General features: G+C 42.6%; 1 protein-coding gene and 1 long non-coding RNA gene across 11 annotated transcripts in view; one reads left to right on the forward strand and one right to left on the reverse strand.

Annotated features, from left to right (window-relative positions):
- EDN3 (endothelin 3) overlaps positions 1-21,456 on the reverse strand; it is a 42,951-nt gene extending 21,495 nt beyond the window's left edge. Inside the window, exons 1-2 of one of the 2 annotated variants that reach the window (XM_083447699.1) lie at positions 20,235-21,455; positions 16,722-16,998 (exon numbers count right to left, since the gene is read on the reverse strand). In XM_083447699.1, the coding sequence (XP_083303825.1) occupies positions 16,722-16,998; positions 20,235-20,286 (329 nt within the window). In that variant the 5' untranslated portion in view covers positions 20,287-21,455. Of the gene's footprint in view, positions 1-16,721; positions 16,999-20,234 lie in introns of both variants that reach the window. The other variant, XM_083447698.1, reaches the window with a different exon arrangement.
- LOC310680736 lies at positions 90-19,845 on the forward strand. Of its 9 annotated transcripts, XR_014512889.1 has the most exons (6): positions 3,635-3,876; positions 4,515-4,586; positions 4,672-4,877; positions 5,622-5,698; positions 13,124-13,209; positions 18,881-19,845. It is a non-coding gene; the product is annotated as an uncharacterized lncRNA (long non-coding RNA). The 9 variants fall into 9 exon arrangements; XR_014512882.1 differs by lacking the exons at positions 3,635-3,876; positions 4,515-4,586 and adding an exon at positions 90-1,190; XR_014512883.1 differs by lacking the exons at positions 3,635-3,876; positions 4,515-4,586 and adding an exon at positions 1,203-1,506.
- Positions 21,457-27,010: the final 5,554 nt, after the last annotated feature.

The following is a 27,010-nucleotide window of genomic DNA, read 5'->3' on the forward strand; positions in this document are numbered from 1 at the left end:
CTTTAAATAAATACAGCCTTCTCAAGGCAGGTAATAAATCTCCGCCAACTTTTTTTCCTTTCTCCTGTCTCCTTGGATGCTTAACTTACATAAATCCTCGATACAAAACTGTCCCATGCTGCCCACTTCTGCATAGTAGAAAGAAGTGTGGCCCATCCTGTTTCACCACCCGAGGTGAAATAGGAAGGTGTCGCCCCCACCAAAGCCTCACTTTCCAGGGTATGCAGGCTGAGACCCTATCTGCCCGCAGACTGCCTCGCCAGAGTGGTGCATGCTCTGGTTATCTCCCGCTTGGACTACTGCAATGCGCTCTATGTGGGGCTACCTTTGAAGGTGACCCGGAAACTACAACTAATCCAGAATGCGGCAGCTAGACTGGTGACTGGGAGCGGCCGCCGAGACCATATAACACCGGTCTTGAAAGACCTACATTGGCTCCCAGTACGTTTCCAAGCACAATTCAAAGTGTTGGTGCTGATCTTTAAAGCCCTAAACGGCCTCGGTCCAGTAACCTGGAGCGTCTCCACCTCCATCGTTCTACCCAGACACTGAGGTCCAGTGCCAAGGGCCTTCTGGCGGTTCCCTCGCTGTGAGAAAGCCAAGTTACAGGGAACCAGGCAGAGGGCCTTCTCGGTAGTGGCACCCGCCCTGTGGAACGCCCTCCCACCAGATGTCAAAGAGAACAACAAACTACCAGACTTTTAGAAGACATCTGAAGGAAGCCCTGTTTAGGGAAGCTTTTAATGTTTGGTGTATTTTAATATTTTGTTGGAAGCCGCCCAAAGTGGCTGGGGAAGCCCAGCCAGGTGGGCAGCGTATAAATGATAAATTATTATTATTATATATATTGCAAGATCTTGAAGTGAAGCTGCTGCCAAGCGACTCCAGGGATTTCACCGTCCAAGGCAGCTGCTTCAGTCTGCCTCATGGGAGGGCCGGCCCTGGTAGGAAGCTCCAGAACCACTTTACAGTCCACCGGAAGTTTGTATTTTTAAAGGAGGTGTTCCTTTACATATGCCACTGAGAAGTAGATAGGCAATGCTAGTATTATCAGAACTGTCAGTCACCAGAAGGAGAATTATAATAAACCCGTCCCACAGACACAAAGCCAGCTCCACGACATCAAAGATGTTTTCTCTGTGTGTTCAGAGAATGCCCAAAGGGACCTCTAGAGACAGCTGTGGCTTCAGGTTTCTTTTCCCATGCTTTTTTTTCCAGTTTAACATCTGCTTAACTGTCCATTAAGGAAACAACTATTGTTCACCGTCAATTAGCAAGCTATAAGAGAACACTCTCACTGTCCTTGATGCAGCAGCATTTTCATTGCAAAGGACATTATTATAGCTCCCGACATTCCAGCAGAGTGTCAGTCAACAATGACGAGTCTGAGACTAAGCTGCTGTCCAGTTCAAGGACAGAGGAAAATAGATTTTGTAGAATTTACACTTACAAAAAAAAAGAAATCTACCACATTACTAATTCTTAAAGGCGGACCAAAAGCAACAGGTTGTTCCACACTACAAAATGACAACTCAATATTTGAGCGCAAAGGAACAAGAATAATTTTAGTTTTAAAACCCTTTTTAAAAAAAAAAAAAAAAAACATGTTATTGGTGATGCCCTAATAGTAATCAGACTGCAAGTAATGGGGATAATTTTCAGCATTTGTGGCTTTGGCATAATAATTCAATGGGAGATATTACAATCAGCAATGTGAAACAGCTGTGTGGCAACAGCTGAAGGCAGAAGTTGACTGCACTTTGATTTTGGCAGCCAGAATCTCAGAAAACAATTGAAACTATACTTTTTGTAGCACAGTGGGCAAAAGTGAGAAGGGAACATTTCTTTATTTTTGTTCTCTTGTGAAGCATCCGAGCTAAAAATCAGTTACTGAAGTTAACCACAGCAAATAAAGAACCAGAGTATACCGTGTGATTCTGGAATTGGCTTTGTCACAAAAAGGCCACAGATGTGTTCTAAAAATAAGTTCCAAAAATGAACATTGACACTGATTTGTTAAGGCATTTAGTGCATCTGCCCTTGGTATTAATGAGCAATTCTATAGTTATAGTCACTTATCCAGAGCAATTCCTAGTCGCACCAACTATTTTGTAACTGTTCTAGGTAGACTGAGGGGGGAGGGTGTGAACTGGTAAAACATTTTGAAGTAATCTGCATTTAAAAGGGGGGGAAAGATTCTGGGGTTGCAATCCTAAACACATTTACTAGGCCACTCAACACAGTTACTGTAGATTTACTCCAGAACATAAATGCACAGGACTGCAATAAAAGCTGTTCAAGAGCTGTCCAGAGTTCCCTGGAAAGAGGAATTGATTGCCAAAGCCACAAATCCTGTGAGGGGAATATGAAATACGGGTCTCCTTGGGTGGCTTTAAAAGGTGGCTTTGACTGAGGGCTCATCCATGCTTCTGCTTATCCCATGCCTAGAAAGCACAGTCTGAGAGGTTTTCCCGGGGGCAAACTTGCTCTTTACCACTAAATCGGAGCAAACGACTGGAAAAACTGATTGGCGTTTGCTTTGATTCAGTGCTAAAGAGTAGGTTTTTTCCGGCGGGAAAGCGGCAAGACAAGCAGAAGTCTGGATGATCCCAAAATCTTGAAGGATGAGGCTATTAGTGGCAATGCTGCCGCCCATTCTCCTGACCCTGGCGCTATTTAGATACGCTCCGCCACTGACAGGAGTCTCCTCATAGCACGCTTAATAAACTACAGTTTTAGCACACATGAAAAACTTAAATCCTTATTTCCTGATGAATAGCCTTTGGACTATAACGTAACTTAAATAGTTACGTTAAATAGCACACTTTACAAACTACATGATGCTTTGGGGAAGCCATTACTGTTTAAAGTGGTACAATGCTGCTTTAAATGTATAGTGCAGAAAGGACCTTGCTCTTTATTTTTTAATCTCTTCCTCATTAACTCCCTACCGCCATTGCTAAGCGACATCTCAAAGAAGGTGTCTTCCCCTCCTTCCACCATTGCTAAGCAACACCTCATGGGAGTAACTGTCAGTTCCAACTGCCAACTTGAGGGAGTAACTGTCAGTTCCAACCAGGGTGGATTTGATTTAAATCACTAGTCAGTAAGACTTGATTTAAATCAATTTTTTTACAGAAAGACTCATTCTTGCTGGTATAATCTTAATATTTACAACCAGATGAAGGTATCACTTTAGGAATAATACATTTTCAGAGTAGTTTTTACAGTTATATCACAAATTACTGATTTGGTTATACTATCAGAAATAGACAGATAATTATGAAATTATTATTAGGTTTAATAAGTTAACTTTATATTTGCACAATTTTTCTGCTTTATTGGAACGAGAAAAATAATCATTAGTAACAATTTAAACAATTTATTTAACTAAAACAATAACATTATAGCATATGTATCCATGTTAACTGATGTGATTAAATGATTTTTTTTTAAAAAAAAAATCTACTGAGTTTTAGCACACATGAAAAACTTAAATCCTTATTTCCTGATGAATAGCCTTTGGACTATAACGTAACTTAAATAGAAAACTATCTTTAGAAAGATTTTTCCTCCCAGAGCATTTTATTTTTAAAAAAATCCAATTTAAATCAAAAGAATCTGATTTTTTTAAAAAAAAATCTTTTTAAAAAAAATCATTGATTTTTATCCACCCTGGTTCCAACTGCCAACTTGAGGGAGTAACTGTCAACCAACCGTGAGGGAAGAGGACTTGGAAGGAAATGGTTACTCAGATTGTGTCAAGAGTTGAAGGGAATTTACATGGCAAACATTTCATTTGGCTGCTCTCTCATGGCAGGAGCACCACTTTAGAATTACCGGTAACTCTTTTTTAATGGGTTTGCACCAGCAAAAGTAAACCTCACTATACTCTGGTTCACTTTGTATTCACAATGTAGTTGATGTTAAAAAATAATAATTAAGTGCTTTATAATAAATGATTAGGTGCTGCACAGAACATTAAAAGATGTTTTTCCTGTCCACACACTTCCAATTCCACAGACATGATACAAAAACGGTGAGGAAGAATGGGCAGGGAAGAGAAAACAAGTAAATGTGAAGCAGATATGGGGAAATTGTCCCAAGGGAACCTTAAAATAACAAAAAGCCACACGGGAAGTCAAGTATTTGCAAACATTGTAAGCTGGTTGGGAATACCTCACCAAAGTAGGCCTCTTTTCAATGGCTACATGCATGTGGTTTCCCTTAAGTTGTATAATGCAGTTAACAGGAGAGATGTGAAAGCGCTGTTTTAAAATGTATTCCATATTATAGCCAAAGTAGGTTTTATATTTAAATTAGAAGCACAGATAAAGTGTGCTTAAGAGACTATTGTGAGAACAGTTTAAATCTGCACACAAACATATTAACTGTCCTGCTGGATGTACAAAAATATCCATTTAGTCCAGTCTGGTTTCTGACTCTGAGCATGGTTGGTTCCTTTTATAGCCAAAGGCTGTAAATATCGTCTGACATGTATATGATTTTTCCAGTCCCCTTCTACATTTGTGGCAGCAAATTCCCCAGGTTCATTATGTGCTTTGTCACAAGTACTTCCTTTAGTGGTGAGGAGTCTTCCACTTCCATTGTACAGTTATAATTTTAAAGTGATATGTAGTAGTTTAACATTCTGTTTTTTGTTTTATGAAGATCCCCTTTACAATAAGGACATTTTCAAGTAAAGCAGCAGAGCACAGAAACCTGGCCTGGAGCAATTCCAATTCTAGGTAACTGTGATGTCAAATTCTACCACAGAGCGCAAAAGGAGTTCACAGAACTATGAATTAAGCCTCGTATGTCCCTTGGCAGCTGTGTTTCCTTGACGCCTCTGCGTATTAAGCAGTCTGCTCCAAAGGGTGAATGTTCATTACATTCTAAGGTGACTCAAAATTACATCACTCTCATAACCAATTTTAATGCAAAACTCAAGACTGCAACTTTAGGGCTTCTTGTAACATTTCTAATACTATGATTTCGTGTCACAAAATCTGTACAGAGAACATACAACCCTCTCCAAAACAAACACAGAATAATGATCAAAACAGTTTTGTATCTTGTTGAGCATTACCAGTGTGCTGTGATTTGGGCAAGAATGTAAGAAAAGCTATACTGGATCAGGTCAAAACCCAGCATCCTGTTCTCACAGTGAAGAACCAAATGCCCATGGGAAGCATGCAAGCAGGACCTGAGTGGAACAGCATTCTCCCCAGTTGTGATTTCTGGTATTCAGAGGTATAATGCCTCCCGACAGTGGAAGACAGAAAATAGCCATCATTGTTGAAGTCACTGATAGTCTTACCCTCTATGACCTTGCCTAATCTCTCTTAAAGCTATCCAAGTTAATGGCAATCACAACATCTTCTGGGAATGAATTCCAGCAGCGTGTGGGGAAAGCACTTTATTTTGGCTGCCATGAATATACTAACATTCAGTACTGTATTTGACGGCACCCGTTTCTACGATTACAAGAGAGGAAGAGAAATGCCTCCGTATCCAATTCTTCTATGCCAAGCATAATCTTATACAACTCTATCATGTCCCCTTTACTCACCTTCCTTCCCCAGACTAAAAGCTGTTAATGCAGTAACCTTTCTTTATAGGATAATTGCTCCAATCCCTTGATCATTTTGGTTGATCTTCTCTGAACTTCTGCTAGATCTATGATATCCTTTTAGAGGTAAGAAATGTACCAGAAATGTGCACAGTATTCCCAGGACGGTGTTCAAAACTCACCAAACATTTGTATAACCGCATTATGATATTGACAGTTTCATTTTCATTCCTGTGACTAATGATTCCTAACTCAGAATTCACATTTTCCACAGCTGCCACACCCTAGGTTGACATCTTCTTCAATCTATCTGCTAGAACTAATTTTCTATGTGCCTGGAACTTGCTTCATGTCAAAGAACAATCGTGCGAGACACACTTGCAGTTCTACTTCAGTGAGAACTGGGTCGTGCAGGAAGGAATGTGTAAATGTTTGTTATAAACATCTGCAATGTTTATTATTACTACTGAATTTTTATAGAACCATCTATGTACGTAGTGCTTTACAAAGAACACAGCTAACATCTTCCTCCTCCAAAAGGACTTTACACCCTAAGTATTTCAAACAGGCATTCAGATAATCTTTATTATCACACCCTGCATAATGTGGAATAACTCAGCGTTCGCCAAGACCTCAGTCACGTAGCAACAATGGCTCGTATTTTATTTCTACTCAGATATCCACCCTGCTTCATAAAGCACAAGTAGGTAACCTTAGTCACAGCCAAATGTGGCTGCCCAGACCCTCCCCAGGCCACAATATTTACTGGCTCTGTTCCAGGCCCTTCTTTTGAGTGATTCTGCCAGGGTAGAGGTGGGAATGTGTCCTGGAACTGTGATACTACCTCAGTTGCCTGGATGGATGGATGGATGGATGGAGAGATTTTGTGGGTGTGTAGAAAGCCAACCTGTTTGTGACTGGAATGTAGCCTACTATACAAAGGCGAGTGTCATATATTTTGAATCTGGCCCTGCCCAGAACTAGCATATGGTCCCTGAAAGGTCTCCCATGCAGGAATGCAGCAATCAGGCTGCAAAAGGTTCGCCATCCCTGTCATAAACCATGCTCTCAAATATATTTTCAATTAAAAATCAAGGAACAGTAGAACTCAGCAAAACCAAAATAAAGGAAATACACACTAAGTTAAGACCATCAACTTGGCCACAAAAAGACCCGTTTCCAGAACAATTATCTGCCTTCCCCTGGTCTGCAAAACAAGAACAAGAAGCCAGGGAAAGAGTTTGCTTGACATAATTCTGTGGCTAGGGAAACTTTTAAGTGCCTTTGTGTGGGTACCACTTGGCTGGAAAAAAAATTGAAACAGTAGAGTCACATGTCTCCCAAGTTTTTATCTCCCTTTGCATAAAAGCAGCTGCTGGGGCGCATTAACCCTTTCCCTAACACCATTTTCCATATGTAAATTAAGCCCTTTAGTTGGAACAGCCTTTTACTGCATAATTATATTGCCTCATTTGCCCTGACCCCTTGGAAGTTACACCAAACCTTCTGTGCTAAAATAGTAAAGTTTAAAACATGCCAGGAACCCACAAAACAGCAGGGAATTAAAATGTCCAGGCATCAAGCACTGGCCATTAGAAGTCTTTTCAACTTAATAGGGAGAGAAAACAAAGGGTGGAAAGGTTTGTGGTGCTTCTGGAAAATGTTCAGCCTCTAGCAGATTGGCAGCTGCCCATTTGGCAGCAAGAGTTAATGAGGAAGGAATCTATTTGAATTCAATTATATTGTATACCTAAATTCCTTTTTAAATATGTTACTCGCCTTGAAGCTTTGGAATAATAAAAAAAAAGGTAGGAAGGAATGAAAATATAAACCAGCTAGCAGTCTGTCAGCATGTTGCTAATGCAGCAGAGCATGTGAAGAGGAAAACTTGGCATACCAATGTCACTGAGTAACACTGCCCAATAAGCAACACATGCTTAGTGATTCCAACACATCAGCGGCCTGGCACATTTAAAACACTTTCCCACCCTTATTATTCTAGTTAACTCCCATTCCCTACAAATAAGCACGTATATAAGCCTGGATCGCTCAGTTGGCTAGAGAATGGTAGAGAATGATAACACCAAGGTTGCAGGTTCAATAGCTTTATGGTGCAGCTACATATTCCTGCATTGCAGGAGGTTGGACTAGATGATCCTCAGGTCCCTTCCAACTCTACAATTCTATTATTCTATATTATACCAGCAACCATGCCACATTTAATCATAGAATAACAGAATTGCTCCCTCCTTACATCAGTTTATTATGCTATCACCAGGCTGGGCATCGCTTTCCTTTTGGGTGAAGACGGAGGCAAAGTGGGTGTTTGTCACCCAATAGCATTTCTCCATCTTTTCCATGCAGAGGACCTACCACTTGTTTGTTCTTCCTCTTGCTTCAAACATAGAATTATTTTTAACCTCTCTTGCAAGCCTGAGCTCATTCTGAGCTTTAGCCCACTTGGCATTCACCCTCCAATTGTTTACTACTCGTGTATACTCCTCCTTTCTTCCATGCCCTTCTTATCTCTCAGCTCATCTGTAAGCTCCTTACGCAGCCACATCAGTTTCTTTAGATGATCATCTTCCAAAGCAACTACTCTATTCCAAACTTAAAAATGGAAAGCGTTATGCTGGTGGGTCAACAAGAGGTGTAAAGATTGTCTCAAGGCAAATCTTTAAAAATGTAGTATAAACACTGACAACTGGGAAATACTGGCCTGCGAGAGCTCCAGTTGGAGAACAGCCTTTACCAAAGGTGTCATGGGCTTTGAAGACACTCGAACTCAGGACGCAAGGGAGAAACGTGCTAGGAGGCACGCTTGGCAAATCCACACCGTGATCAGCTCCCTCCCGAAAACCAATGTCCCCACTGTGGAAGGACATGTGGATCCAGAATTGGCCTCCACAGCCACTTACAGACTCATTGTTAAAACCGTGTTTATGGAAGACAATCTTACACAGCTACAAGTGATCGCCAAAGAAGAAGAAATGTCTCAACCTTTTCTTTCTTGTTGGAATTGTCTGCCTTTGTGCTTTCATTAGCTGACCCATTCATCTAGGACTCCCTTCTCTTTGAGTATTTCTGATCCAGTAATGCCTTAAGCTTTCTGAAATCAGCCTAAGCTTGATTTACTTAGTGCATAAATCCTCAGAAAAATTGAACATCCCGTCAATTTGTAGGGAAATATTAGGGCGACAGAATCAAGTCTCCACTGTTTTCCAAATTTATCCTAACAACCCTTCGATGTACGGTAATGATTTACTCAGTATTGCCCAGCAAGTTTCATGCATAAGCAGCTATGTGAACCCATGCATCACCCTCCCAAGTTCAGCAGCCTGCACTGTGAACCAAATTGCCAGTGTTGCACTAGCAAAAAGGAGTAAGGAATCTGCAGGAAGTAACAATGGCATGTGGGGTAGAACTTCATGTCTTCCTATCTTTAACACCAGAGGTAGTTGGTGGCTAGACCAACTACAGTAGAGAATTTGGCTGCCTGAGTCTGAATAGTCATTCAGCATAGCAGAAAAGGCAAACCAAATTCAAAACAGTGTTTTCTATTTTAACACTCTTTCACAGTTTATTAGAAAGCACTGCCAATTTAAAAATGGAAAGCATATGATTGATTCATTGCAGAAGGCCCATTTTTCAACATTAAGGACTGGAACCAGCAATTCTGCACATACAATCCTGATTGATAGTATGCTAAACAGAAATGATGTGAGATGTTTATTTCCCAAATTCAGATCTAAAATTTAAGCTGCCTCAGGCAAGAAGGTTTATCTAGACAGATAATTGTTTGGTACACAACAACACTGAGTTTAACATTCAGTTGTATTTTACTGCACAGAAATGTGGCAGGAATGTGCAACCTATTAAAGAAAAGGGTGCATTTATCATGTGTTTGAGGAGCTCATCTACACAAAAGCAATAACTTACAGAAATCTATATTGTGTGAAAAGGCCCTCACCTTAAAAGTTCCCTAGCAGTACCTCTTTTTTATATATACTTAAAAAAAGGTTCAGAGACTAAGGACAGAAGTGTGCAATCCAGGAACAGTTTTCCAATAACAGTTTCCTAAGAAAGAAACACATGCTTATCATATGTGGTATGAAAAGCAACCACATGTCTAATCTTTTCTCCTTTGAAAAATTACAAGTGGCAAACAGCAGATGTCCTGGGTCGCATTGATTAATGTTTTGAAGGGAACAGTCACTATTTGTTTATGTAGGTTCCTTACGAAACCAGTATCAGAAATTTCAAAACACAATACTTTGAAATAACCCTAAGTTTGCTCTAGAATGAGAACTCCAAATGCATTCTTATCCATGTCATCTTCCTTTAGCAGATAAATAAAGATAAACAGAAGCTCAAAACGTGGCATATTCAATGCACAAAAATTATGAATACTGAAATAATGTCTTATTATTTGGGTCATGATTTAGCCTGCATTTTAAAAGAGAAATAGAGTTTAGAATGACAATTCATATTCCTTTATTAAGCCACTTCACTCACAGCATTTTAAAGGTTTACTTCTTAAAAAATGCAATTTGTGAATTAGGCAAATGTACTACTGTATGGCACAGGTACACCTAGAAAGCCAGTATTAGATGCATCAATCTTTCAACAATTCACTCTGTACATTACTGTGTGGTATGTGGTGTGGCAATTATTCTGTATTCCATCTCTGTGCCAAAGAGGAGCATTAGGATCAAGAATCACAGTGATATAGCTTCCTGATTCCAGTGCACCAGGAATGGGGTCTCTCCCAACACCGCAGGAGAGAAACAGACTGAGAAAATCAGATGATGATAAGGGGATTTCATTACCTGCATTCCTCTTTGGTTGGAAGAGGAACCAGGCTCTCACCCGCAGTTTGCCTGGCGGCCTGGCACTCACTTCCCCATGGAATGCGAGGGTAGGCAAAGGTACTGGGTGCACGGAGCACTCCGGCTGCTGCGAACCCCCCCCCCCCCATCCCGTTCCTGGAAACACAGGTTATGCTGTTAATTGGATTTTAATTTGAGAAAACTACAGGCATATGCCAGAGACAATGAGATAAGAAACTGCGAAAACAGCCCAGCTACAAGGATGTGAAAGGTTTGGATTGAGAGCCGATTCCATTTGGTGAAAGAGACAAAGCGGAAAGGGGAGCCCACGTTTGCTTACTTAAGGTTTTTCTCTACATTTATGATACAGCAACCCCACCCCACCCCAGAATGGAAGTTTTATTTTTAAATAGCTGCACAAGTGAGGATGGAAGACATTGGAAAATAATATGAAATTTAACAAAATTGAAGCTGTGTGAGAGAGACAAAGGAACTGAGAGGGAAGCAGGGAAGAAAGGCTATGCTTTGAAAATATAGAGCAAAATCTACCCTAACCTCCATTATCCACAAAGGAATGTGTTTGAGATAAGGATAAATGGCCATATATCAGTGGCAGGGAGGAAAGGAGTCTACCAGTTGCAAGAATAGAAGTTTTTGGATTAACTATCTGCAATATGGATTCAGACCGTTCTTTCTAGGCTGGAAAAATGGCAAAGATGGCTTGTTTACTAGAAACTGAATCACGGGACAAAGCGATGCAGTGACTTTTGAAAACTCTGAGATAACAATTTCTCCCAAGACATGACTAGAACCATCAACAGTTGCAGAAATAAAGGATACAACACCATATATGGATGGAAAGACATTGTGGGGGTAAATGTCACACACAGGAAAGAATAACGATTGCAGCTAAAGTTCCTCACTTGAAACTTTATAAATTACCTATTATACCAACACGAATTGAAATCACAAGATTCTAACTGTTATATAAGGGATATTTATATCTGAATGGAAAGGAATGAAAATTATTAAAATTTTGGAACGCAGAAAAAATGTAGAAGAATGAACTTATCAACTCTAGCATGCGAGGGGGCCAGTTTAATTAAACTTTATAATTTGACATTTGAATAATTGGCATTAATAATTGTATCAATTGGATAAAATTGGCATTGTTATAATGAGGCTGTTATTGGAGCAATATACTACAGTGATATGGAAGCCAATAGCAGCGTATCCTATCAAAATATCTAGCAAAAACCTTCACTTACTAGTACAAGCAAAAGACTATAAAAGTTACTGGAGCAAAATACTATAAGTGTCCTGGAGCAAGTATTACAGCTTTTCAGATATGCACCATGGAAAACTAAGCAATCTATCATCTGACAAAAAGTGCAGTTGAGAAAATCCATATGTGCAACATGATGGGATCCAGAGAAACATACAATTCCCAGTTTTCAAAAAAATCCTGTAACATCTGGATTTCTCTTATGAAGTTATTTGCTATTACACAGGAGTTTTTAATTGAAAATGTATGCTTATATAGTTCTTTATGACACAGCGGGCACTGTTTTCAATTCCTGGCATTCATCTGTGAGAACTGGGTACTAAAGTGAAAAACATGCATCTGGGTGTCATACATTTTCTGTGTATATGGAATTTAGAAAAAGAAGAGGAGGAGTTTGGATTTGATATCCCACCTTTCACTCCCTTTAAGGAGTCTCAAAGCGGCTAACATTCTCCTTTCCCTTCCTCCCCCACATCAAACACCCTGTGAGGTGAGTGGGGCTGAGAGACTTCAAAGAAGTGTAACTGGCCCAAGGTCACCCAGCAGTTGCATGTGGAGGAGCGGAGACTCGAACCCGGTTCCCCAGATTACAAGACTACTGCTCTTAACCACTACACCACACTGGCGCTAACTATTCAAGCCACAAATCAAGTGTATTTAAAAGTTGGATGGATCTGAAGGACTGCAGCATTTTTGCAACTGGCATCTTCATGAGGGTCAAAGTAATCTGTATTCCAGTTTAATTCTAGTGCTGCTTTTGTTTCTTATAGTGTATTTTAACATATTACAATTTGAATTCTGTGGAATTCATATTGTAAACAATATATAAAAAATATTATAAGCAATAAAGAAACAAAATAAAAATCATATAGCATATAACACAGCATATTACAACTGCTACAACAGGCAGAAGAATCAGTCATTTAATACCCTCAGCCATGTTCAAGTAGTCCATAGGGAAAAAGGTTTGGAAACCACTGAGCCATTCCACAATGCTTTGGCATTCGAATGCAAGGTGGCATTGTGATCTGTGTTAAGCTACAACAAAAACATGAAGTACCTTCCCATTTTATATCTTTGTAACCTAAGCTTGTATTGATACTATAAATTCCAAGAAGTAAAACTGCAATAGCCTCTTCTCAAACACCTCTTGAAATTGTAGCTCTATGAAATAGCCAAGGGGCCTATCAAACAGGGAATTCTCTGCTTTCCATCAAACTACAATCATAGTTTGTAGAGATCAAATGGGAAAGATCATGACTAGTAAACAGATACAAACTCAATAAAAGTTCAGTAGTGCAGTCTTATGCCCCAAGAGCTCAGGAATCCAGCTTTTCAGAAAGGCAACAGTTGTATAGCATGCTCTAGCCATTTGCTCAAGCAGAACACAGTTTGTACACATTTTCAGTGTGCCTTGACACAATATTTTTCTTGCAGCATGTTGAACTGCAGAGGCTCTACACTAGCACTTCCGAATTGTTGTCCCATGGATCACCATGAATGGAATGCTGTTAAAAAACAAGGCAAGTAACATCTAATAATCAAATGCTTCCTCTTTCCTGCTTCCACTTGCCTGTTTCTCAGGTACATAAAACAGCTTAAGCCACTCCAAACTAATGCTCTGAAAGAAGTGCAATTTAGGACACGACACCCTGCTTAGAAACCACCTGGAAACCACAGCCCACCTTTGAGGTTCGCATAGCTCATACTCAGTGATAAGTATCTGCTTTATCTATAAACCGCATTAATTCCTGGTCTGGGGAAAACGTGGTCTATTAACAACAATGGAAATGGCATTCTGCACATGCTAAAATGCACTATTATTATTTTGAAGGATACAATGCAGAGTTCAAAGCTCTAAGCCCCTCCAAGGTGTGGCTCAGCCTGTGGGATGCTGGCTTATGTGTGTATGTGTGTATGTTTGGGTTTTTATCTTTTATAGTACTGAAATCTGATTTAAGCGATCTTGAGGAAACTTTGACTGAAAGGTAGGGTATAAATCTTCAAACTCAATGGCAACAGTTTGGAGGATGCATAAAGGGCTACTCGTTCTTAGTCTAAAACAAGAAACCAAGCCATACTGTCTTTTCACACAGAGAAACCTAGTAGAAACACAAGAGAGAAGGGTATGCTAGAATCTTGTTTTGAACGCTCATTTTCTATGGGCAGGGATTAACTAGTCTCTTGAGGGAGCACTATGCAGTCTTTGCAGTCTGAAGCTGTATGTAGTCCAACTGTTATATGGCTCATCCATTGTTTGTTTCACTTGTTTATTTAAATAATGCAAACAATGTGCAGGGTGTTTTACAATTTGTATGAATACAGATGCCTGCCCCAAGAAACTCAGTCCAAAATTGTAAACAGGAGTGGCAAGACAGGGGAAGTGGACAGGCTAAACCTTTCGGAGAGGGGAGAGAATATATGTCAATAATTTAAAACTTTAATTAACCTGAATATACTCATCTTTTTACCTTTTGTCACATGATGAAATAAGAATAAGGAATATTTTTTCTTTCATACAGTGCCTAATATGTTAAATGCATAACATTATTATTACTACTATAGTAAGCACCTAGCAATTTCACATGTCAAAGTAATAATAAATATAGCCCTGCACCCTATAACCCTAATATTCTACATTCAAAGCAGCCACTGTTAGCCAAGGGATGGTTGAAAGAAAAATAAATACAGTGTTCCCTCCCTGGTTGCCTGAAGGCAATGCTTCACCACAGATGATTAGATAAGTGGCTACTTATAAGCCTGTAATAATATCATTAGCAGCCCAGTGTAACTCCAGTGAACCAACTGCCAGAACAGAATATCCCAAGTAGAAAGTATTTGTGATAGAGGTTCTAGAATCGTAGAATCACAGAATGGTAGATTTGGGAGGATTCCCGAGGGTCGTCTTGTCCTATCCCCTGCAATATAAGAATCTCAACTAAAGCATAAATGACAAATGACCATCCAATCTCTGCTTAAAAACCCCAAGGAATATTTATTATAACTTGAATCTATTGGTTTAGGTCCCACCCTCCAGGGCAGGAGAAAACAAGCTTGTTCCATCTTTCATGTAGCATATCATATCTCTCAGTCTCCTCTTCTCCAGGCTAAACATACCAAACACTCTCAACCGTTCCTCATAATGCTTTGTTTCTAGACCCTTGATCATCTTGGCTACTCTCCTCTGCACACGTTCCGGCTTGTCTATATCCTTCTTAAATTGTGGCACCCAGAACTAGACATAGTTGTGGTCTGAGCAAGGCAGAATTGAGCAGTAATATTACAAATTTATAGGAAGGGGGGAAAGAGTAAGGGAATTATGTGTGTGTGTGTACTTCTTGCATGCCAGACTGTGCTGTCCATAGATTTTTGTGGAATTCTTGAAATGTCTAGTGAAAGGAGTGAGATATAAAAATTAACTCCTAACTTTAACATGTGCCAGATGCAAAAATTCAGCAGCTTCCTCCAAAAAAGAGAAGGGGATCCTTTTCCAGCACTCACTTTCATTGTAAAAATGAAAAATAAAAAAACCTTCCATTTTTATGTAAACACTATTGGGGCAGTACTTCAGCATCTGAATTATTTTTGTCAAATTAGTTGTCAGCTACAAAAATAATTCCATCTATAGGTTCAGTGGTGCCTGTGGGTCCAAACTGAGCCTCTTGGGCCGGATTGAGAAGGCGAATGGGCCGCATCCGGCACCCGGGCCTTAGGTTGCCTACCCCTGCTCTTGGATTTGCCGATTGGAAGGTCAGCGGTTCAAATCCATGCAACAGGGTGAGCTCCCACTGCTCTGTCCCAGCTTTTGCCAACCTAGCAGTTGGAAAGCACACCAGTGCAAGTAGATAAATAGGTGCCGCTGCAGCAGGAAGGTAAATGGTGTTTCCCTCACAGTCCTCAGGGTGCCAGCAGCGATTTAGTCATGCTGGCTACATGACCCAGAAAGCTACCTGTGGACAAATGCCGGCTCCCTCGGCCTGTAAAGCGAGATGCGAGCCGCACCCGCCTTTGATTGGACTTAACCGTCCAGGGGTCCTTTACTTTTACTTTACTTACTTCATACTCCAGGATCTGGTGAAGACACTGCAATATTAAGGGTAGGAAGCAGGCATCTACAAATCCACTTGCTCAGTTAAATACCCCAGGCACTCGGGTGAAAAAGGACATCCAGCAGCTCACAACCCCTCTCCCTTCCACACTGAAATACAGCCAACTGCATTCTTATTTCTACTTGGAGAAGACAAGAACCAGCATCGCCACACCTCTTCTCTGCTGGGCTCTGGCGCATGAGGAGGTTCCTCACGCAACGGCCCAACGCTGCCATGCCGGAGTTTTCAGGTTGACCCAGGGGCAGGAGAGGAGATGCGCCACTCATCTGCTGGAGTCTGGCATGTGAGGGAGCTACAGAGGCAGCTTCCTCGCATGGATGGCCCAGCACCACTGGGCTGTCCAGTCCACCGGGGGGCACTTGCCCTGCTGGGGCACCAGCAAGCTATGCTATGCCACTGTGGGTGAGCATAAATAGTGACTGGTAAGAAAGCCAAGCCATTGTTTGCAGACTCAGAGCTGGAAGCAATTTTCATGCCAGTAAGATCAGCTACTGACCCTGTTCAGTTTTTGCCTTCCTATCCAATAGTTGCCTTTGCACAATTCACTAGGGCTATCATATGAATAGTTTTACTCATTGATTCCTTGTTTGGCGGCTACTCCACTTTGATTCACTTTATCTCATCCTATTTTCGGCTTCTGGTACACCAGCTAGATGATACAAATCAAACTGTGTATAAACAGATGCACACACAGTCAGTTATATACAGCCACTGGAAGCGCAGCCAAACTCCACAGAAGAGCTACATAAACAACATCTAAGAGATGCATACAAACTAATACCGTATCTTATTCATTCAGCATAACCAGACTGTACTGTTATGCAGATTAAAGTGTATACTCCACATGCAACAGTGCATGCGGAGTATATAAAACAGCAGGGAGATTCACTTTTCACACATTATTCAGAGCAAACCTCCTCACTCACTCTGGGGTGTTGATCCAGATTATGTCCAGGTGGCAGTAATAAACACACTCCTTATCTTTGTAGGTGTAGCAAGTGCAGCGCTTGGCTCTGTGGTGTACCTCCGGTGGACCAGCCACTTTCCCCACGGTGGCGTTGCCGGCTGAAAGCAGCCCTCCTACTGCTGTCTCGTTTTCTTTGCTGACCCTCCCGTGGGGCCCTGGAAACCTCAGCTCACTGTTGTTGCTGCTACTGCCACCACTGTAGAGCAGCAGGGGGCGAGAGACGGGCAGTGAGAAGCCTGCAAAGTCGGGGAGAAAATAAAAGACAAAGTTTAATCAGAAGGGAAAGCTTCTATTTCTGCAGTAAGGCATTTAAGACCAATAAAAAGGCAGCAACATCTGGAACAAGATTTAAAGGACCATTGACTGTCACAATCCTTAGCATGTTTGCTCCAAGTTAATAGTTGTTTTTTATTACTTTTTAACATATGGAATGGAAACTGCAATAAATCATGAACATCTATTTATGCTAATCAACAACTGAGACTTCCACCTATGTGTTCAGACGTCATAATAAACCACAGCTTATTGACACACTAGATAGCTCAGTTGGTTAGAGTGTGGTGCTGATAATGCCAAGGTTGCAGGTTCAATCCATGTATGGGACAACTGCATATTCCTGCATTGCAGGGGGCTGGACTAGATGATCCTCCAGGGTCCCTTCCAACTCTACAATTCTATGATTCTGTGATTATGACAGGAATGAGCCTGTGTGAGCCTTGGTTCACACACACCCCTCTCACCTCCTCTGTCAAGGCTATGAGGAGCTCAGAAGCTTTCTCTTACAGTTTGATTAACCATGACCTGTTATGCCATATAAACAAAGAAAAACTATGCTTAATGATAGCTAGGGTTTGTTTGAAACAAGAGAGCTTCAAACCACGGGGTGTAACACTATACAACTATTAATCAGGAACAGAAGTGAAACTTCCAATCCACTTCGCACAGTCATGCTGGAGGAGTAGAAAGCTCACGAGCTGAAAGCTTGCACAGGCTGATCCATCTCATAATAAACCAGTTTATCATAACATCTGAACATGGCCAATGGACACATATCACTTAGCCATGGTTAATAAATCATAGTTTAATGAACCATGGTCTACAAAGCAGGACACTAAGTGAGTAGGATGGCGTGCATGGCATTTTAAGCCACAGTCTAGCATTAATGAGCAGATCACTGCCACTTTGCTAAAAAGAACACAAGAAAAGTCTACTGGTTCAGGACAATGGGCCATCTAGTCCAGCATCTTGTTCTTACAGTGACCAACCAGATGCCTATGGGAAGTCTGAAAGCAGGACCTGAGCACAACAGCACTCTCTTAGTGGGAACATAAAACCGCAATCCTTGGCTTAGTGTTCTATCCAAACCAGGGATTGTGGCTAAATTCAATCCCAACAAACCATGGGCGTAGCCAGGGTGCTTCCCCCAAAATCAAGTAAATAAAAATACTTAGCTAATTGACCAATTGCATTGAAGATAATTCAGTTCTGCCCCCCCATATAAAGCTTGCCCCCCCCCAAAAAAAAGTCCTGGTTATGCTCATGCAACAAACCATGATCTGAAGCCAAATTTTGCTTGTAGTTTGTTTGTTAAAAACAAATCACAGTCAACAATTTGGACACCATAAACCAAGGGCAGTTTTGTTGCTCCTGCTCATGCAAGGGGAGGAGCAAAATGAGACTGATCCATGCATTCCTGGTAAAATATTAACTATGGCTTACCTGAGAACAATGCCAATGAGGGAAAAGTTGAGCAAATGGACGAAAAGAATACAAAGTCGTACATTGATTGTCAAACTGCACTACTTTGCCAAGTATAACAAGCACTAATTTCTCCTAAGCTGCCAGTATACAGATATCAGAAGTCTTATATTGATGTTGGAGGACCACAGGCTTCAACATTTGCTCTTGGCCACTAGAAATGTGCAACTTATCCCTCGGTGTTGTGCAACTTCTAGATCCTGAAATGCAGGAAATACTCCAAAAATTCCTTGAATAATTTAGTGCCATATTACACTGTGAGAAAACCTCTCACCAAAAGTGTGCTGCCTTGCAACAAGCCATAGCATGCAAGTTAGAGGCACATTTTATTGTCATCTGCCAGATCCTTCTGGCATGCAGGATTTCAAGGGAGATCAGAGCAATACCTGCAGGGATGACAGTGCAATCTTAAAAGTGCACTCCAGGCATCCTCACTTCTACAAGCAAAAGATCCTAGGTGCAACCAGTGCAGTACAACCATGTGAGATACCCAAAATAATGCAGTATTATTTCCGTCAGAGAACTTCCTGGTGGAGACAATACCGGACTTTTTGCGTCTTCAAAGCATTTCAGATAGACTACTAAGATGATTCTCACAACCCCTTGGTAAGGCAAGCAAGAATGATCAACACCATTGCAGCCAAGAGACAGTGGTTTTGCTATCCTTAATGCTATGAAGAGAATGTGTTACTGAGGTTAGATTTCAGCCAGGGATTTATTCCCAGGCTCCCTGTTCATCACAGCCACAGCACGAGAAAACATTCTTCTTTGTTCAGCAGCAAACGTGCATAACTCCAAAGTACACATAATCAATATAATACTTTGGAAAGGTCTCTGCTTTTTATTTTTTAGAAAAATTTTCAGATTTCCTTGATCCAGAAAATCCTACATATTTCATTTGAGGAACAGTTAATATGGAAAGGTGGGTTCATAATTTTTTGTTGCCAAATAGCATTATTTTTAAAAAGCAAGGGGATGGAAAAGCAGTTTTGTGTTTGGTTTGTTTCTAATTTTTATTGCTAATTGTCGTTTTTAATTATTGTACAGTGTATTTTTTAATATCTTGCTTTTAAGTCACCAAGGGAATGGTCATTGATGTAGCTGTTTAAATTTTATAATTACTTAACATTTCAGAAGTTATAAGCTTCTGGCAAGATTTTGTTGTTCCTATTTATTCTGTTTGGTATTCCATACAGCACATTGTTCTTTAAGTTTTATATTTATTATACAGTATTGTATTATAGTGCTGTTATTGTTGAACAGAAGAAACAGTGTTTAGAATTTCTCTAATGCCATTAAGAGAACTGTATCTTTGATCTTGACTCTACAGTAAATCTGTAGAGTCTTACTCTACAGATTACTCTACAGCAGTAACTCTTACTCTACTTTAGTGGGCTCAGGTATGTGGGTATAGGATTGCAATCTTCCACTGCAATCCAACACTCAACTAGGAATAAGACCCATAGAACTAGATTTACCTCTGAGACGTGATAGAATTGCATAGCTCACAACCTATCCACATTTACTAGGGAAGTAAGCCAATTCAAGGGCTGGGTTTTGAGTAAACTAATTACGGATCGCGCGGCTAATCGCTGCAAAATCGAATTCTTGTTCAGTATCGCGCTCCCGGGAATCCCTTCCGAGAAAGCGATCAGAAATAACCAATACAATCGATCTCTCTCTCCCCCACCTTTGTTTGGTTTGGTTTTTTTACCTGTACTCGAGATAACTGTAAGCCCAACAAGTACCAGGAATCCCAGCTCCATGAAATCCAATGGGAAGCTTCGCAACTTGCAGGCAAACACAGACGGCGAGGAAGAAGGGGCTGGCGGGGCGGGGCGGGGCGGGGAACCCCCGTAAGACTTGCGCGTGCAAATATACTCCTGACGGAAGGGAAAATCCCGGGTCGCGGCTACATGGAAGTTCTCCTCCCGGACGTGTTTCCTCCACGCGCCGAGGAATTAATGGCGCCTGGGGTCTTGGATTGCCGGTTGCGCCCCCACGCCGCTTGCCCTCCAGCTCCCTCTTTGCAGAACTAGTCCCGAAGAAAGCGTTGCAAAGCCAAGACGCGCTCCATAGCTCGCCTTTCCTTTCCTCTCCCTCCTTCTCTCAGCACCTCTCGATCGGATCCGAAACGCGCGTTCGGGGCTTCCCACGCGCGCACCGGCACAAACCGCTTCCAAGCGAGATTGCCGAGTTGCTATCGTCTTTCTCCGTCTCCTCCTGTTTCCCGCATCCTGCTGCAACGGCAGCTTTGCCCAGGTAAGCGCCGAGAAAAGCAGCAACGCCGGACGCTCCTCCGCCAAGACGAGCCACCTCTCGCCAAAACGGGGTTTTGCGCGCGTTTCTCATCCCATCACTTGCGCCGAGCTGTTAAGCGAGCCGTCGGAGGAGGGGTGGGTTTAGGGATGAAGGCGGGGCCTGGGAGCTGGTTCTGGTCCTGATTGGTTCCGCCCCAGCCCGGGTTTTGCATACGGAGCAGCAGAGAGTTGGCATTAGCTCGCAGGTTGCACCGTGGAGAGGTTGTAAATGCGCTGCTCCGTCCACAGCCACTGCGTGTTACGCAGCTTGTATAAAAAGCATGTGCCCATATGGGCGTAGCCAAGCCCCTAACTCAATAAAAAATCAAGACAAATCTGAGGTTCTTCCCCCTCCTAACAAAAGCCTTCCCCCCACCAACAAAAATCCTGGCTACGCCCATGCACGTACCGTATACAGAAACGGTTTAATGTGCAAAGTGCTTGGCAATCTTGAATCTTTGCTGGCTATCCTATCCTGAACGTGCCTGCCCCGCCCTACAACACCCAGGGACCGGGGCCAGAAGCCGCAGTTGACCTGTTGGGGCTGAGAGACAGAAATACTGTATGACCAAAGTCGTAAACAAAGACTAGGAAATAGATCAGGGTTATGAACCTGAGACTCAGGGCAAGGGAGTAGGAACGAGCCTACTGTCCAAAGGCAAAATTTGCATTTCTTGCTCCAGCCACTTTTGCCTGTGTTCCTTTAAAGGTTGTCCAGAAGGGAATGCAATCCTCAGAGTGAAAAATGTAGCCCACTCCTGGCATAGATCAAAGAAGGGGAACCAGCTGTGCTTCCAGATATCACCGGATAGCAGCTCCCATAATCCCTGAGTGTTGGCTATGCTGACTGGAGTTGATGGGAGTTAAGAGTTCAACAACAAGGACAACTCTCAGGCACTGAGAGCACTTGAACCCAGATCTAAGCCTGTCCACTAGACCAGTGGTTTGGCAGCTTCCTAACTTCATAGAATCCTTCCCATGTCATCTACCAAGACAGCGGATTCTGGGCCACATATGTTCTAGGGCACACTCTCCCCTCATAGAAGACATTGAGGAAGGCCTCCTTCTGTCAACTGAGAAGCCATCTCTTTCAGCTGCACATTGCAGAAGATTTCTATTGTTGGATAAGCTGTGTTTCCAGGAAGTTTGCTGTAACTGCACTAATCATTAAGGAATAGCTGTGGGATGCAAAACACAGAGCAGTCAAGTACAACATCCCTAGAGTGGACATAGAAAGGGGATGTCTGGACCAGCCAGTAGGAACTTCCTGTTTCCTCCTAGGCTGGGACAGACTTCCTCTACATGTGACCAGAGGTGGGCGTGGCCTCACCTGTGCAGGTGACAAAAGCATAGGACTGGCTGCTATCTCTCTGTCTCTGACTACATTCGTCAAAGAAGCAACATCTGCTTAGCCTAAGATGCTCTCTTGGCTTCAAGCCAAGCAAGGACAAAGGGACTATCTCTTTATGGGATAGATTCCCGGTACTGTATATTACTTCTGTAACTTAAGTCTGCCTTCTGCATAGCTGTCAACGATTCCATTTTTTAAAAGGAAATTCCCTCATTCCAAATATGATTCCTCTCATGAAAAGGGAAAAGTTGACAGCTATGGCCTTCTGGGATCCATCTGTGAACAGAATGAGTGAGTAAACTCTTTTTATACTTTTATAGAAGACTGTGTCATGTCTATTTCTTTTATGAGGGACTAAAGGGGAAATTACCAGGTAACTTATTTTAGAAGCTTTAGCGAGCCTGAGCAAACGTATCCACTGTGCAAGTTTAAAAAGGGGGGTGTTACTCTGCTAAATTGTAGAACTTGTTAACACAAGTTGGAAAGGATATAATCAAACGATATATCGTCTCCTGCATCCCTGAACATCCCCACAATAGCAGATAACCTTCCAAGGAATTCTAAGGGTCCTCCAGAACACAGTTAGAAAATTGTTGCTCTAAAGCTGGCTAATTGTTACTTATAAGTAAGGTTGGGGGGGATAAGCACCCTAACCCTAATATGTTTACTAAGAAAGCATCACTTTTGATTTCAGTGGTACCTGTTGGGTAGCCAGCTCAGTACTCAGGGACTTCAAAATGCTGGGCGGCGCTTAGAAGCAGCTGCCACCCCCTTCCTTCCTCAACAACTGAGGAACAGGGCAGAAGCCGCAGCAGCAATAGCCTCCGTGCTTCTAAACTTTTATAGATGGAGGTACTATCTCTGGGTAAGGTCCAGGCAGTCTTGCTTCCAGACCATAAAGGAATGGTGTGCAGTTTACAAGGGTATTCAGTACTGGTTGTGCTTATTAAAGTTTATTTGAGAACAACTTGGGAAGGAAGGTTACGGTAATTCCTCCTTATTGTAGGTGAAAGCCAGATTTCAGCTGCAACGAAAAATATTCCCAGCACTTCCCAACACAAGTACTGTACCAAATTCATTGCTTTACAATAGCACATTGCTGATTCCTCACTGATATGCTGCACTGCAGATTTACAGTTATTATGGCCTTTTTCTTCTTTACCGGAGATGAGTTACACAGGTAGACTATAACCCTGCAATATGTTATACCCTGGGAAGGTTGGGAAGGTTGACTCTGGCTAAAAGTCACAGGTGGGGCCATTGCTGGGTGAGCAAAGTAATATGTGTGTGAAACGCCCTGATTGAACTGTAATAAACTGAAGAGCAGCTTCTAGAGTGCTATAATTCACAAGTCTGGCTAAGTGCCCTTGACACGGGAATGGCTCCCTTACAGGAGGAATTGCTGTGTGATTGAAGCCATAATATAATAAACTGACCTCTGTGTATTGGCACATCATTGACACTATGCATATTTTTGTCAGAGTACAGTTTCTTTTTTTCTTTTCTGAAAACCACAATGCTGTTAGCAGTTGTCAGGCTGTAGGCCAACACTTCAAACTACAACTTACTGTTAAAAAAATATTCAGAACGATTTACAGCTGACAAATGCATTGCTTTATATCTGGATGTTCTAGATACTGCACTGATTCACTGCACAAAGTACCGTATGTCACTTATTCATAGTAAATTAAAATGTACTAAAAAGACAGTTTCCTGTTGCAACGCATCATTGCAACCAATGAGACATTTATGAGGGCTATGGCTCTTGGTTTTTATCATTTCCTTTGTTCAGATGTTGCAAAATTCCTTCTCTTTCCCAAGCAATGAAATCTTCATACAGCAATAAGGAAGAACAAGGGAACAAATCATAATTTTATTTCGTATTTATGGACTCTTGTTGACTCAGTTCCAGAGGAATAGCTGCATTAGTCTGTTGTAGTAAAACGACAGTCCTGTGGCATCCTAAAGGTTAACTGATTTATTGTGACATAAGCCTTCATAGGCTAGAGACCATTATATCATGTAAACTGTACTGAGAAGACAGTCTGTCTCAGATACTCTAATCACCATTTTCAGATTTCTCAAGTTTTTTTTAAATAATAAATAAATATTATAAATTAAATAATTAATTTATTATATCTTTATTTATAACATTTATTTATTATTTTAAATAATTTGATTTAGAGGCAGCATCAGACAGAGGTGGTCCAGGATATCTCGGCGCCTAGAGCTAAACATCTAAATGGCACCCCAGAGTGGTAAAAATAAAATACGTAATAAACTAGGCAAGTGGCTCTATGTTGCTTTTTAATGGCATACCCAAATTTGCTGCCTAGTATGCTGAATAGCAGCTCTGGCCCTGACACAGGTGGCCCAGGGCTTTAGAATCCACTTCTTTCTCCACATAGATCCATCTTTGGTTCTTTTGTCTTCAAACGAAAATAGACAAATGACAGCTAATTCCTGAGCTGCAGTGTAAGAGTGCAACTTAGACGTCAGACATGAATACCAGAGAATCAAACACTGGTTGGGCTGTCAGATTTCCTTTACTCTTCGCTTTTTAAAAAACCTGGGTGTGTGTGTATTGTTTTTGTTTGTTACTATATTGTGTATTTTTGTGTTTTTGTATTGTAAACCACCCTGAGATCCTCGGATGAAGAACCGTATAGAACTTACCGTATTTTTCGTCCTATAGGGCGCACCGGCCCATAGGACGCACCTCGTTTTTTTGGGGGGGGAAATGAATAAAAAAATTTTATTTCCCCCCCTCAGCTGCGGCTGCCGCCCCAAGCCTTGCGGACACTCGCCTGAAGCACGGGGAGTCCTCCGGAGGGCTCCCCGTGCTTCAGGCGGGAGGCTGCCGCCCCAAGCCTCTCGCGCTCCGCGGGACCTCCCGTCGGGCGCGCAAGGCTTGCGGACACGCCCCCGAAGCACGGGGAGTCCTCCAGAGGGCTCCCCGTGCTTCGGGCGGGAGGCTGCCGCCCCAAGCCTCGCGCACTCGGCGGGACCTCCCGTCGGGCGCGCAAGGCTTGCGGACACGCCCCCGAAGCACGGGGAGTCCTCCAGAGGGCTCCCCGTGCTTCGGGCGGGAGGCTGCCGCCCCAAGCCTTGCGCGCTCGGCGGGACCTCCCGTCGGGCGCGCAAGGCTTGCGGACACGCCCCCGAAGCATGGGGAGTCCTCCGGAGGGCTCCCCGTGCTTCGGGCGGGAGGCTGCCGCCCCAAGCCTCGCGCACTCGGCGGGACCTCCCGTCGGGCGCGCAAGGCTTGCGGACACGCCCCCGAAGCACGGGGAGTCCTCCGGAGGGCTCCCCGTGCTTCGGGCGGGAGGCTGCCGCCCCAAGCCTCGCGCGCTCGGCGGGACCTCCCGTCGGGCGCGCAAGGCTTGCGGACACGCCCCCGAAGCACGGGGAGTCCTCCAGAGGGCTCCCCGTGCTTCGGGCGGGAGGCTGCCGCCCCAAGCCTCGCGCGCTCGGCGGGACCTCCCGTCGGGCGCGCAAGGCTTGCGGACACGCCCCCGAAGCATGGGGAGTCCTCCGGAGGGCTCCCCGTGCTTCGGGCGGGAGGCTGCCGCCCCAAGCCTCGCGCGCTCGGCGGGACCTCCCGTCGGGCGCGCAAGGCTTGCGGACACTCGCCCGAAGCACGGGGAGTCCTCCGGAGGGCTCCCCGTGCTTCGGGCGGCAGGCTGCTGCCCGCAAGCCTTGTGAGCCTGTGGGAACTCCCACAGGGCTTGCAAGGCTTGCAGATAGCTTCCTGAAGCCTGGAGAGCGAGAGGGGTCGGTGCGCACCGATGCCTCTCGCTCTCCCAGCTTCAGCGAAAGCCTGCATTCGCCCCATAGGACGCACACACATTTCCCCTTCATTTTTGGAGGGGAAAAAGTGCGTCCTATGGGGCGAAAAATACGGTACTGAATTTAATTAAATTTATTAAGTTTGTATATATACTGCCCTTCATCCAAAGATCTCAGGGTAGTTCACAGCGTAAAAATACAAGATAAAAACACAAAATACATAATAAAAACAAGAAGTTAATTTTTTTTATTTAAAAAAAAACATTAAATGAACATTCATACAATAATCCACTTATTCATTCCTTATGAAGTAAAAGAAATGAGAGTGAATCCTGTCCTGGATTCCTTGGAGGAAGGACAGGATTTTGGAGAGAGAGAGAGAGAGAAATAAAATAAATGTTCCCTTACGTTTCATCATGTGCTGAAGAGCCAAGGAGTGCTTGGTCATTGCACCCAGTGCAAAGTCAGCTTACAGTCATAAAATATATTTCCTACTTAACAGCAATTAAAGTTCAACATGGAACATCTTAGCCAATGCTTTGATCTAGCAACTTTCTTTGGGATATAATACAAATGACATTTCCAACGCCAAAAGAAGCCCTTGGCTAAATATGTGAATAAAACAGCTTGAATTCTAGAAGTCTGTGGCTGCTATCAATCAAGGCTGGGCTAAACATTTCTGTGTTTTGACTGTAATGCATTAGTGAGGTGGCTTGCCAAGAGATGGATGTCACCTGTAACTTGAGAATAGTTAGATGCCTGTTTGTTACATTTTCCTTACTGATTGAAACAAGAATTGCTTTAAGCCTCATGTGTGACAATGCCCCACAAATAAGAACTAAATTTTGTCAGATTGCGCCATCTATCTTTATTCCGTTTCAGATAGTTGTTGCTGGAAAAATCCCATGAAGCCCGAAATAGATGCTCTCTTTCATTGGACAAGCAGCAATATTAAAGTGAATTCAGGAATTTCACGCAGTCTTTTACTGAGGCAAAAAATGTGTGTGTGTGTAAAAGGCACAATTCACCCATTGAAGCCCCTTTGATCTC

The sequence above is a fragment of the Podarcis tiliguerta genome, assembly GCF_965153285.1.
Source record: "Podarcis tiliguerta genome assembly, chromosome: 6".
Taxonomy (NCBI): Eukaryota; Metazoa; Chordata; class Lepidosauria; order Squamata; family Lacertidae; genus Podarcis; species Podarcis tiliguerta.